Source organism: Acipenser ruthenus, chromosome 31, assembly GCF_902713425.1.
Source record: "Acipenser ruthenus chromosome 31, fAciRut3.2 maternal haplotype, whole genome shotgun sequence".
In the NCBI taxonomy this organism is placed as follows: domain Eukaryota; kingdom Metazoa; phylum Chordata; class Actinopteri; order Acipenseriformes; family Acipenseridae; genus Acipenser; species Acipenser ruthenus.
The window spans coordinates 124,520-138,955 of NC_081219.1; the positions used below are offsets into that span (position 1 = coordinate 124,520).

Below are 14,436 nucleotides of genomic sequence, written 5' to 3' on the forward strand. Positions count from 1 at the left end.
GTGTAGCCACTCCAGCTAAACTCATCTAAAGATGATTTAGGAATCAACACATTCAATTCTGGATAATTAGAAAATCCCCCCTAATTACGAGGGACAATTATGGCCATTCTAGAAATTGATGTGTTTAAAGAAAAAGCTTACCTTGAGACTTGCTGTTGTAGAAACAATGAGATGCACCAACAAAATCAAAAAGCATTGATTTGAGAGATCGCATGCAGCAATATCCACCTGGTGTCTCTACTCTCCCTGATTGCAACGCATGGTAAGGGACTAGTGGATCTTACACAGTTCATCAAACATATGATAAAGTTGCAGAATTAATAAATACATACTGAGCACTGGCACAAGAGTTGCACAGCACAGATGCCAATATAAACAAACTGTTAAAAACTTTCCACAAAGTTTTTGAAAAAATGACGAGCTACTACAACCCTGATCAATGCAGAATAAAACCACGTTTTATTCAACCAGCTCACAAGTTTCTGAAGGCAGGAAGGATTTTAGACCCACAACATGTTTGTAGTTTGGATAAAGAACCCCTCCTGTTAGATTCCATTCCAGGGTTTGATTAAATTTTAGTGTCTTGCCCATTTCGTTGGGTGTCTTTCTGAATTTGTGCTGCTCATAACCAGATTAGCTAAGGGCAGCTTTGGCCCCTGGGCCTGTCCTGCAGATCCATAGTGAAAGCACACTCGCTGTAGATGGCAGTTCTTTATACATGGGTGTCCTTGATAAATTACTTTTTTTTAAATTTCATTTAAATAAGTGTTCCTGATTTGCATTAATATTGTTGGATATTGAAGCTTCAGTGTGATGTATTTGAAGGTGTTATGCAATATAGTATACTATTAAATAGCCCTGAGACCTGCAAAAAAGCTGCACAAAGCGAAGCTTGTATAGCATCTTTGAGAACAGTTGAAATCACAAGTGATTATAATAGCAAGGGCATTGTTTAGCTCAAGTTATTTAGACTCGAAGTGCCTCTTTGCCTTGATGTACATATGCAAGTCACACTTCCATTTTGACATGCATACCTGTTTTTGTAGTTCTGATAAAACGGGGCTTTGTTTAACAGTATAAGTGTATGTGTGTGTGTGTATATACAGAGGAGCCTGTCTGTCACATACAGAAGGCTGCTCAGACTTCATGTTTACAGCATTCACGGGGCATGCATGTTATCTGCGTGTGACTAATAATACTTGGGATTGTTTAAAGAGGAACGCGACTGAAAGACGAACGCGACTCCTCTGCAAGTTTGTCCGGCTTTCTTTCTTTTTTTTTTTTTTAGGAACCAGCTTTTCTTTCTTTCCATACAAGACCCGAACAGCAGTGGATACAAACATGCGAGTAGCTGTGTTTCCCTTGTAGGACCTCATAGACGTTCCGCATTTACATAACATTGACTTGAGCCGAGCAGTTTTAGTGCCTGTGGCTCTTGTTGCTAAGTGTGCTCTTGTATTGTTCTTGGAGTAATTCATACCCAGTCCCTTTGACAAATATCCCTCTTAGCCCCATCCAAATGCTTACAGTTGATTTCACAGTCCAGGATTAGGGCTTATCAGGATCTGTGAACTCAACACTTGAACATACAATCTTTCAGTAATAAAAAGCTAGAGTTCAAGTAAAAACACTGCCTTCAGTGTTCTGAACACTGGTAATGATACAGCATGCCAAAAGGGCTCTAAAAGTGGAACTAACATCCAAAGCAGTTTTTAATTTATAAAACATGATGTTTCGCAGGATCTTGCTATGTAGTAAATGTATTGGTCAGTGCTCCATGCTTTTTAAATAGTGTTATAGATTAATACTTTTTTTCTTATAGTGGTGCCGTTTCATAATCCATAATCCTCACGACGTGTGGTGGTGGTGTGTTTTTTTTTTTTTTTTTTTTTTATAGTAGAAAATACAGCTAAAAAAATGGTTAGGGTAGCTTTCACATTCCAGCTATATAATGCAGAGGGAAGGCTAGATCCATTGTCCTGTAGTTGAATGGTCTCCTTTATAGGAATATTTAAAATAACATTGCACCATCCACTAGTAGTAGTCACCATGGAAACCCTGCAGAGGCCTGTGGATAATGGGCTGATTGAGTTCAGCTTCCTTCTTGCTAGCTCCTTACCTCATGGTTCAATGCAGAGTCTCTAGAACTGGACTGCTGACACTGTATATACATTCTGCTGACGGAATATTCTTCTTGGGACACGCAACACCCTGTCTCTGTGTAACATGTCTTCCAGCCACTGACTCTTTTGTGTTGCTTGCAGAAGCTCCAAACCATGCAGCACACACCGAGAGAAGCCCTGAGAATATGGACAGCTTAACGGTGAGTTGAAATCTTCCTCACTTTTGCTTCTAGGGTTTGTTGATTTAACAGCTTTAAGGTGTTTTTTAACCCTAAAACAAGGTGAATTATGTGGTGTATTTAGCGCTGTTTCAGTTGTGTAGTTCCAGCTAATATGGTATGCCGTTTTTGGTTAGAGAGATGGTAAGCTGCTTCAGTTTTGCTTCAGCTAATGAATGTGTCCTAAGTTTGATTACCAAAGAACATTAGAAGGCTGGTTCTGGTTCTGTGGCACTCTCAGTGTATTCAGTAGCAGGAAAAAACTATCATTAATACTTTGTGGTTATGATTTGCTTTAATAGCACTGACTAGAATGCTAAATGCATCCATCAAATACAAGCTAGCTGCATCATTAAAAAAACACTTCAGATACTTTGCATTGAATAGACATGTGGCAGACAACTGTAATAACATTACAATTCCAAATAATTTCAAATGGTATTATCTGCAAATGACAATCTCATTGTAGTGAGAGTTACACAATGTTACCTTGATGACAGATAGATTTGGGTAGCACCAGTGTTTGTGTTCTGTTTTAAAAACAGATGTCACTGTGATGATGGTTAACACAATCTCGCAATAACATTTCCTAGACAAATGTCTGGTGGTGATTTTATATGAGAGACAAAGATGGGAAATAGGAAACGCAAACACAGGGCTGAAATAGGAAATGGGTCTGAACAATGTTTACGATTGATCTGCTCGCTTTGATTCCGCGTCGCTGTATTCCTCAGACTGGACTTTGAAACGGGATTTGTTTTCTAGCACAATGTTTGGTTGTGCAAACACACTGAGCAATCATTCCTACCCTTCCTTCCTTTTGAGATTTCTCAATGACGGGGAGTTTTCAAGTTTGAGAGCAGTGATGCAGTAAGTGCCCTGATTAATGCTGGGCGTTTTTAGGTTCTTGTATCAGGATTTCCAGAGAGCCCCAGCGTGTCGGGGAATGGTTCAGACTCCTAGATGCACTCTGGGTTCACTAATGATTGCAGCTCCAGTCCTTTAGAAGTCATTAACAATTCAGTTTTTTGACGAACACACAAAAAAAGTGTTTATTTTAAATCTGCATTGCTTTCTTGTGCACATTTAAAAATTAGTGTGGATAGACTGTGATGTGTATGTGCATTATCAAATTACACTACAAATGCAACTTAATAAACAAACAAAATAGGACAATATTGAAATAGAAATCGGGACTGTAGTTGAGAACTACTGCATTGCTGAATACTTGAAGGGGTCGTCTCTGTTTATTGCTCAGTTCAGTTGTACTGCACTTGAATCACTAAACTTGTAGCTGTGGGAAATCATGTGTAATGTTCTGACTCGGGCTTTTTGACCTGAAAAGAAGTACCTCAATTTCTAGCCCGAAAGAAAGAAATCTTTAAGGATGCAGTTTTCAGTTGAGGAGTATTCTTTTTAGCACATGTTTTTCACAAACACGCTTATTTGTTCAATTTTTTTGTTTTTGTTTTTGGGCATGTTTGAAAGCAAGTCCTTTTATCATCAAAACACTGAAACAAGGACTGTTGACTTCAGATGGTGTTAATTCTTTCTGTAAAAAGTGAATGTGGGAGCATTAGAATAACAATGTTCTTCACGTATCCCAAGTATGCCACAAGAACAAACGGCTGCATCGATAGAGCACAGAGCTGAGAATACTAATGAGAGGAGTTGTAATATAAAAGGTAGCTTTCCTCCTTGTTGCTCCCAGTGTTCAGGAAGCCCTCTAGCTTATCATGTAGAGGCACACAGCACAGCCAGGGCTTGGGGAGGTGAGAGGTCGTTTCCTGCCATTCTTTCTGCTGCTGGGTTCCCATGAGTGGCCATGCCAATTTCACTGTGGTTAATCCGGCCAGCTCAAACAGAGCCCTGCAGCTTGTTGTTTGGGGGTCTGCGTTTCTGAATGCAGGACACTTCTTTTTCACCCGAAAACATGAACCCGTTTTATAGGCTTTGCAAAGTATGTTCGGAGCGCAGATGCATGCAGGTCTGTGGGGTTTGTCTGCTTTTTTAATAATGTTGTTGCTTCTTTGTGTGTACTGTTATTATGTGGGTAGTGTGATGTCTGCGATTTGTGTTGTTAAGGGTTAGTGTGGTGTTCATGGTTTTATATACTTTATATGTGTGTGTGTTCTACAGCTAAGGCCAAAAGTTTAGCATCACCTTATAGAATTAACTAATTTTGCTTAATAAAGTCAAATGAAACCTGCTGAATAATGTTACGTTAACATATTGAATTACATACCGCTTTGTAGTTTTTCATATACTTAACGAAAAACTGACAAATTAAAAATGTGACATTTTATCAAAATCTAACATGAAGTTCTGTACTACTATTATGGTTCCAGTAGACTTTTGCAATATCATTTTGTAGTTTCTTTGATTTACATGATAAATAAAATATAAAAATTACGTTCATATAGTTTTTAAAATGGTCTCAATCCTATAATTCTAGGTGATGCAAAACTTTTGGCCATAGCTGTAGATTATTTAGGTTTATTAAAAGCGCTCTGTATATCTGATTTGTCATAGTTTTAGTCGCTTCACCACTATTCTGGTTGCTAGCAAACAAGCTTAATATGTGTATGAATACAGAAGACAGAAACAGTATTTGTGTGATTTTATGGTAACTCTAGAAGGTACCTTGAAACAGAACTTCAGTAGTTCTATTAGTTTCTATTTAAGATCTGGTTTTTCAAAGTTCCAGTTCCTGACAGGGATGTGAAGTTGAAATATCCTGTGCATGAATAGTTTGGAAACATGAAAGTGTTTTTTCATTTGGCACTGCAGTAAGACATTGCTCTGTGTTTGTGTTGGAGGACAGTGCAGTGATGTTATACATATTGTATCTCTTTGCATAGTGGAGCCATTCTTAACTGTTACTATGAAGTTCAGTGTACTCAATGTAATAAACATTACTGAGAAATTACAATTTACAATACAATTGCAATGCATTTTAATAACATAAATGTTCTAAACTTTTAATGTATTTAAAACTATTACATTGATGTGTTTGTTTCCACCTGTGTGGGTTCTTTCTTGGTTTGTATTGTCTTGGCATGAAGGCAGTGTGTGTGCTTAGATATTCTTGTAATGTTTCATAAAGGCCTAAGATACAGTAGGTAGGAGCTAGAGCTGCTTTTGCTGGCCCTTAATTTAGATGTGTCAAGTCCTGTAGTTGTTTTTACAAACCGTACTGCAGTGTTGGTTCTGTAAAGGGCATAGGCAGCTAATGGCAGAGCTGGAGAGTTTGTGTTTTCCCACAAGATCAGTCATCATTAATAAAGCATTTCTTTACTAGGGTATTAAAGCATAACTTGATTTTTCCCTCAATGTCGCACTTTCCTTAACAGCATCCAGTGTATTGTGACTCAGTCATGTTGCTTTCTCAGCATCCAGGGTATTGTGACTCAGTCAGGTTGCTTTCTCAGCATCCAGGGTATTGTGACTCAGTCAGGTTGCTTTCACAGCGTCCAGGGTATTGTGACTCAGTCAGGTTGCTTTCTCAGCGTCCAGGGTATTGTGACTCAGTCAGGTTGCTTTTACAGCGTCCAGGGTATTGTGACTCAGTCAGGTTGCTTTCTCAGCGTCCAGGGTATTGTGACTCAGTCAGGTTGCTTTCTCAGCGTCCAGGGTATTGTGACTCAGTCAGGTTGCTTTCTCAGCGTCCAGGGTATTGTGACTCAGTCAGGTTGCTTTCTCAGCGTCCAGGGTATTGTGACTCAGTCAGGTTGCTTTCACAGCGTCCAGGGTATTGTGACTCAGTCAGGTTGCTTTCTCAGCGTCCAGGGTATTGTGACTCAGTCAGGTTGCTTTCTCAGCGTCCAGGGTATTGTGACTCAGTCAGGTTGCTTTCTCAGCGTCCAGTGTATTGTGACTCAGTCAGGTTGCTTTCTCAGTGTCCAGGGTATTGTGACTCAGTCAGGTTGCTTTCTCAGCGTCCAGGGTATTGTGACTCAGTCAGGTTGCTTTCTCAGCGTCCAGGGTATTGTGACTCAGTCAGGTTGCTTTTACAGCGTCCAGGGTATTGTGACTCAGTCAGGTTGCTTTCACAGCGTCCAGGGTATTGTGACTCAGTCAGGTTGCTTTCTCAGCGTCCAGGGTATTGTGACTCAGTCAGGTTGCTTTCTCAGCGTCCAGGGTATTGTGACTCAGTCAGGTTGCTTTCTCAGCGTCCAGGGTATTGTGACTCAGTCAGGTTGCTTTTACAGCGTCCAGGGTATTGTGACTCAGTCAGGTTGCTTTCACGCGTCAGCGTCAGTCAGTCTGAAGCGCTGTCACTGAACGCTACATTTCCTTAAAGTACAGTCTGATCTTTTACAGCAATCCTGTTTCATGATAACTAATGGATAACGTTGTGTCCTTCAGATAACAATAGTATGCATACGTTTGATTAGTCTGCCTTTGAGCGGTGTTCTCTTTGCCACACAGTCTTTCTTTACAGTACCTCTTCACTGTTGAAAGTTAAGTGCCTTCCCATTTGACACAGATATACTGTACACTCACACCAGCGATTACTATCTTTATAATTATTCATAGGATTGTTTAAACGCTTCCTACCTGTTGCCGATTGACACTTAATTGCTTTCAACCTTTTTGCACAATGTGGTATACCCCGGTATATCCTTCTGACATTTAGTGCCCCAGTCCCACCACAAGTAGTGTGTTGAAAATAAAAATGAAAACATTGCTGAACAAAGTATCCCACTTCAGATTGCTGTTGAACATCTTTGTACTTCCTGCAAACTGCAGAGAATTTTTTTGAAACTTCTCTGGTGCCTGCCTGTGTCCTGTGACCTTTTCAATTCTAGTTTTGTTTATTTTTTTATTTTTATTATTTATTTTTTTAAGGGGCAGTCCGGTAGAGTACTCAAAAACAACCAGTCACAATATCAATGTCTCGTTCTTGTTAGCAGTGCTGTTAAATCCCCATTGCTTACACTTGCCTATATAATGAATTATATTGCAGGAGATTTGCAATGTGTGTTTTATACAGTTATGCTTCTATACACTTAGGAATTGTATGAGTAGATTTATAGAAAATAATCTTTAGATTCTCAGCTATTGCAGTTACCTTGCCAATTTGTAATTAAACGCTCCCCCTGTTTGCTCCAACATGTCCGCTTCCCAATGAGACAGACAGAACCCCACATGGCTGGTGGAGGCAGCGTGTTTTTAAACAGACCACACCTGTTGTTTTTGTAGATTGCACACCCTTACAACCTTTAACAATATTTATATTTGATAAAAAAATACCTCATTATTGCACATTAGGCGAGACAGTAAAATAATATAATAGGTTAATAAAAAGAACAAAAACAGAAAACATTGATTTGTTGAAACTGGCATAGCTGCTGTGGGCAGAACATCAAATACTGTCATGCATGTGTGATCAGTTCATCCGGAAAATGCTTGAATATTTGTCTTGAAGGATGTGACGGATTACAGTATTGAATGTCTGTGAAAATCTAACCAATACTTCATGACTTTATAGTGAGTCGGTGGGGGGGGGGGGGGGGGGGGGTTGAGAAACACTCTCCAGTGCTTCATGTGAGGGGGGGTGAGAAACACTCTCCAGTGCTTCATGTGAGGGGGGGGGGGTGGAGAAACACTCTCCAGTGCTTCCAGAGTTGGACACATGCAGGAGTGTGTTGCTTTAACCGGGGCTGCAGGAAGGTTGTGGCTGTACTGGCTGTGAATTCATGGGTGTTGGTATAAAGCAAGATAAGTGCATTAGTGTTTCATACAGCACCAGCATTTGCAAAGCCTGTAGAGATTACGAGCGTAACAAGGGCTGTGAATTTGTGGGTGTTGGTATAAAGCAAGATAAGTGCATTAGTGTTTCATACAGCACCAGCATTTGCAAAGCCTGTAGAGATTACGAGCGTAACAAGGGCTGTGAATTTGTGGGTGTTGGTATAAAGCAAGATAAGTGCATTAGTGTTTCATACAGCACCAGCATTTGCAAAGCCTGTAGAGATTATGAATGTAACAAGCTTCTAAATGTTTAATTGTGTCTGAGAGCAGAACGACAGAAAGCTAATGCTGTTGAAGCATGAACTCATGAATTGCTTGGGATTGTCTTCCAGGTTACAATCCTTCGAGGAAAGGATGGCTACGGATTCACCATCTGCTGTGACTCTCCAGTTAGAGTACAGGCAGTAGACCCAGGTAAGGCATACTTCTCAATCTATTGATTTATTTTTTCAATTTATACCGGTACCTAAAAAGTCATTTTTGTAAAACATTAAAAATTTTGAAATGCCGTTATAGGAGCTGACCATTGAAATCCATTATCAAGTTGTCTTTCTTGCATTTTACAGTTTAGTTGTGTAATTCTGGTTATATACTTTGGCTGTTGTGTATTTTTTAATATTCTCGTATCAAAGTTACCCACATGGGCAGCCACAAATCTATATGAAACTTCACTGATTTTTAAATGAATAAAGAAATAGACTGTGACCCAACTAGTGAGAAACCACTCGTGCTTACAGTAAGTAATAAACTGCTGAGTTAGTTTGGCATAACTGAAATGCCAGGCTCTCGTCATGCCAGGCTCTCGTCATGCCAGGCTCTCGTCATGCCAATCTCTCTTCATGCCAGGCTCTCTTCATGCCAATCTCTCTTCATGCCAAGCCCTCTTCATACCACGTTCTCATCATGCCAAGCTCTCATGCCAATCTCTCTTCATACCAAACTCTCATCATGCCATGCTATCATCATACCATACTCTTCCCTGTTGTCTACAGTTGCTCTCTGTTGTCTACAGTTGCTCTCAGTCTTTTCCCCTATTTTAACCGTGGACATGTGAAGTGGCTCCTATGTTTATAATCTGTATATTTATAATGTATTTTTTTGATAATTAACAGCTATTCTACTATTGTAGGAGGTCCAGCTGACCAGGCAGGGTTACAGCAGTTAGATACTGTATTACAACTGAATGGACAACCAGTGGAGCAGTGGAAATGTGTAGAGCTTGCTCACACTATAAGGTACTTTTGGAAGTTGCTTGGCTGTTTTTTGGGGCTGGGCATACTGCATATAGTGATTGTATTTATTGCCCTTATCTCTGGAATTTCACATAACAGATACTTTGTTTCGATACTTGCTGCTCGTCATTTTTCTGTTCCAGCAATACGAGAGCAGAGCACCAGCACTGCAGGGTGTACTGTAACACTTCATATTCAAATCCTAATGGTCTGTCAGCCAGTAATATATTTGATATACCAGCACGTAGTATTTAGAGCTCCTGGTGTAGCTACTCTTCCATTTAATACAAGGATATTCAATTAGATAAGCCTGTTTTTCTTTGTTACTTAATCAAGAAAAGGCCTTGGTGATCATGCTGTATATTGTGCATTGAGTGGACACGGTGTACATCATATTGCTACACCTAGATCAGTTCATCAGCTGAAATGTGAATATGTAAACTTATTTTTCTCGGGTCTGTGATCTTATTTTTCTTTTGAATTATTTATTCTTATTTGAATTGGCTTCCAGAAACAGCCACAGTGAGATCACTGTTTCAGTGTGGAGGACGGTTCCTCAGATCAAGCCAGGTTTTGAAAGCCTGATCCGGCCGTCGAACAAGTGCAACTACAACCCTCGGTCTCCGCCCAGCAAGAGGGAGAAGAACTACAGCAGGCAGCCAGTCCCCTCGGAGCAGAGGCAGAGCTGCCACATACTGTATAATGGGACTGACTACAGCAGCCAGCCAGTGCCCTCAGAGCAGAGGCAGAGCTGCCACATACTGTATAATGGGACTGACTACAGCAGCCAGCCAGTGCCCTCAGAGCAGAGGCAGAGCTGCCACATACTGTACAATGGGACTGACTACAGCAGCCAGCCAGTGCCCTCAGAGCAGAGGCAGAGCTGCCACATACTGTACAATGGCACTGACCAAGGCTCTCGTAACGGCTGGGCCCAGCAGGAACAGGGAGAGAGTAAAACAGCCCACACTGTGCAGGGCCCCCGCGTGGCAGCTTCAGGAGACCAGAACTACATCCTGCTAGCCCCAATAAACCCAGGCAGCCAGGTACAGTCTGAGCTTCCTTAATCATTAGCATTCAAGAGCGAGCTTGTCAGTTCTTTCACTCTGTCTTACTGTTCCATTTAATAGCACCTGGGATTCCTAACCGGCTTGATGTGTCTCCTTGGACTACTTTGTTTTCTTGATAGTGACACCTAATTGAAGGTTGCATCTTTAGAAACACATGTGGTGTTTTCTCTCCTTTACTTGCACATTTAGACGAGCCCACATTTTCATGTGTTGCTCTGTTATCGTGCATCCAGCTTTTTACTGATTTTGTTTTCTTATGCCAGGATTCAGACTGAGGTTTGTAAGTGATGATTTATTATGATAGCCCTGTTTTTGGATTGATGGCACTGTAGCTGGCTATCTGCACAAGCTTCCTGGAGCTGAGTGCTGAGGTTTCAGGCTGTCACACACACTGGCTCTGGAGCTGAGTGAGAGTACAGTCAGGGTTTCAGGCTGTCGCACACACTGGCTCTGGAGCTGAGTTTTTTCTCCTGTAAGCTGATATTGAATTGGGATCTGGATTCCCCTTGTATTGAATTGGGATCTGGATTCCCCTTGTATTGAATTGGGATCTGGATTCCCCTTGTATTGAATTGGGATCTGGATTCCCCTTGTACTGTGTTAATTCTGACCCTCTGTTTTGATAATCTGCAGATCCTGCGGCCTGTGTTCCAGGAGAATCGTGGTACTCTTGGTAAGTGTCCGTTTGAAACCACATTAATGAGCAAAATGTAGGGTGCCTGTTGATAAGGTATGTTTACTAAGACTATGTAGGGTCCCTGTTGATAAGGGTTTGTTTACTAAGACTATGTAGAGTTCCTGTTGGTAAGGTATGTTTTGTTAATGTCCACTTTAACATTTCTGAAGTACATAATGTTTCTGTTCCTCATGGCAACACTTTGATTTATTTAATAGGAAGGGTTTATAGAGGGCGTGCTCATGGGGGATTGCAACGAAGATCGACCCTTATTGGATCTACTACAAACATGTCAAAAACACCTGTCCACACTCTGAAGAACTACGCAGATTATCAGAACTGCACCATAGTTCGATCTCATATTCCTCACACCAGCTATGGGACGTACGTGACACTGGCACCAAAGGTTTTAATCTTCCCAGTCTCTGTACAGGTAGGGTTCTTGCTGCTTTGGAAAAACAATCTTTCTAAATGTAACCCCCTGTACCTTTTCTTTCAGTGTAACCACCAGCTAAAATACTATGCAGGGTCAATGTTATCAGCTCAGACAGTGCTCACTAACATGTGCACAGTGTGCAACATGCTGTATTGTCTTTATATAACCACAATAAAATGATCTTGATGGTTACAAATTCAAATTATGGGTAATTTAATCAACTGTAGCTTGCGTGATGTCTCTGCAAGGTACAGTAGGATATAAAGGCCAGCTCCTTTGATTTGTTATGAACAGGTTACATTAAAAATGGTCTACCATCAGGTATCCTGTCACAGCTGTGGGAGGCTGCAGGAGCACCTGTACCAGGGTCTTTCAGTACAACATCAGGTATCCTGTCACAGCTGTGGGAGGCTGCAGGAGCACCTGTACCAGGGTCTTTCAGTACAACATCAGGTATCCTGTCACAGCTGTGGGAGGCTGCAGGAGCACCTGTACCAGGGTCTTTCAGTACAACATCAGGTATCCTGTCACAGCTGTGGGAGGCTGCAGGAGCACCTGTACCAGGGTCTTTCAGTACAACATCAGGTATCCTGTCACATGCAATAATCGTTCAATAAAGTACTCTCATGATAGGGGTATTACCGAGGGGTAATAAGATAATTAACAGCTAGTTAACCCCTCGGCCACAGTCTGCACGTGTTTAGTAAGGATGCGTGACTGTCAGCTAGTTAAATAATCAGTAGCTGATCAGTCACGCATCCTCACAAGGTTTTTAAATATAAAAACAATAACAATAATTACAGAAAGGAAGGGGACGGTGAACTATATTAGATGTTATCCGATTACTTGGGATGACTGAACTTTTTTTTTTTTAATCGTTACTTTCCTGTTTGTGACGGCAGCGCTTTCACATCAAAGAAACAAAAAAGCTAGTTTATCAGTGAATCTGTGATTTCCGTGGGGACTAATAAAACATTTAGCACTACATTTAGGGCTACAACTGAATAAAAGACAAACCCAGTAGAGCTCTGTTAAAAACGTGTGCAGCAGAGTTTGCATTAGTGGTCTTACTTCCTGTTGATTTTGCAAATCTCAACCCACTGATGCAAATACAACAAAGTTGTACCCATTAGCTGAAGTCCAGAGACAGGAAGTGGCTTGCACTCCTGACAGCATCTTGCAGCTGCTCTGTTTGTAGCCCCCTCATGAAGACAACAGAGACATCGTGTCGGGCTGCAAACATTTTATACCCACTTGATTGTGCCAGTTGAGAGGTCCATATTTTAGCTTGTGGATTTTTTTTTTTTTTTTTTAAGTATGGACATGCAAGTTAAACTGTCACTGGTATGAAAAAGAGTATTTACTAATCTGAGTGTATTCCTATTATGGGTTAAGTTTTATTTATTTATTTTATTATTTTATTTAAATGTTTATTTTTTTTGTTACAGCCTCTGGATCTGTGTAATCCTACAAGGTCTCTTGTCTTATCTGAAGAGATGATTTTGCATGAAAGCAAGCATCAATCTATCAAGGTAAGAGAAAACATACACTGAAAATAATTTGCCAATGACGATAGCAAGTAGAACACACTTTGGGAATAACACCCTTGCAGAATTGCCTGGTGTAGACTGCGTTTAAATGTGTAAATGTGGGGGGGGAGAGAATCTGTAGACTATGCCCTCCTCAAATGAAACTGCCGCTCCAAACTTAGAAATATACATGGCAATATGGCCGTGTGCAACACCGCATGTGTGCCTCCTTTGATGGTGTTAAACTATAGTTTAGTGAGAGTTGTATCTCTTGATAAAGCCTGGCCTAATGACTTTCCTGTTTGACAGAGCTAGTGGTTGTTCTTCTTTTGGAACCCAGATTCTATGCTGTCTGTGGGTTAGGAGCTGGAAATGACAGTCTAGACTTTAGATGAAGTGAATCCACATGGATCTCCTGGTGAGGGTAGGGCACTGTTCTGAGCCACGTGGGTTACCTACAACTAATAATCTCTTTGTCTTTATCTGTCTCTCTCTTTCCTTTTTCTCTCTCCCCTCTTATTAAAGATACAGAGCACAGGGAGTCTGCCATGTGCCATGCTATTGTTGCATATTGAATAGAATGAAAGTGTCAGCGTTTTTAATGTAGTGCTTCTATTAACTGTTACTGCTTAGAAACGTAGTTTTAGATGTTGAAGTTTTTCCTTTAGAAGGAAGTGGTACTAACATAGCAAAGCATTAAATGACAATCCTATCTTTAACCATAGTGTTGCACAGCACCAGCTAAACATTCATGTTGACAGGACAGCAGTATGCGCAATGTATCTTGGATAATTTGATCTGTAACAAGGATCTCTAATTTCTCACTAATTAAGAAGGGTTTCCACGGTCCCAGGGTGTGTGTTTATGTGAAACAAAGGACCAGTCTGATTTTAAACTAAAGTATGCCAGGAATGGCATAAGAAAAAAGACATAATGGCATAAGAAAAATAACTAGAAAGATTTTGTAATTTTGTAATTCCTGTTTACATTTTTCATCTGAATTCTTCTGTAATTATTACAATGCTGAAGTTATTGGCTGTTTTGACATACACGTGCTACTGAATTAAATCTGTAGTGGAAAGTTTTTAATTTTTATTTAAGTTTTGTAAAAACAATGGTATTGTCTGAAAGAAAACGTTAATGGTAAGAAGTAGTCGTTCTGTGGAAATGTGGCAGGCACGACAATACCTTGCATTGCTGTGGTTTTAGGTGTCAAGCTGTTTCCTTCCTTAACCCTGTATACTGTGGTGCTCTGACTTCAAAGGAACTGCAGCTTTTCATTTCAGGTCTTTGAGAAATAATCTGACAGAAAATAATTGAGATATTATTTGTCTTGCACTCAACAGCTCCAGTACATTGAATAAAGTTTCTGACTATAAGCAAAACGCATGAATG

At 40.5% G+C, this 14,436-nt stretch overlaps 1 protein-coding gene across 1 annotated transcript in view; it reads left to right on the top strand.

The window, feature by feature from the left end:
* Window positions 1-14,436, top strand: part of LOC117396705 (regulator of G-protein signaling 3-like) — a 107,811-nt gene that overhangs the window by 21,582 nt on the left and 71,793 nt on the right. Inside the window, exons 10-16 of the mRNA XM_059005621.1 lie at window positions 2,265-2,323; window positions 8,431-8,512; window positions 9,228-9,333; window positions 9,842-10,376; window positions 11,034-11,073; window positions 11,295-11,509; window positions 12,961-13,044. Coding sequence (XP_058861604.1) covers window positions 2,265-2,323; window positions 8,431-8,512; window positions 9,228-9,333; window positions 9,842-10,376; window positions 11,034-11,073; window positions 11,295-11,509; window positions 12,961-13,044 — 1,121 coding nt within the window. The remainder of the gene's footprint in view (window positions 1-2,264; window positions 2,324-8,430; window positions 8,513-9,227; window positions 9,334-9,841; window positions 10,377-11,033; window positions 11,074-11,294; window positions 11,510-12,960; window positions 13,045-14,436) is intronic.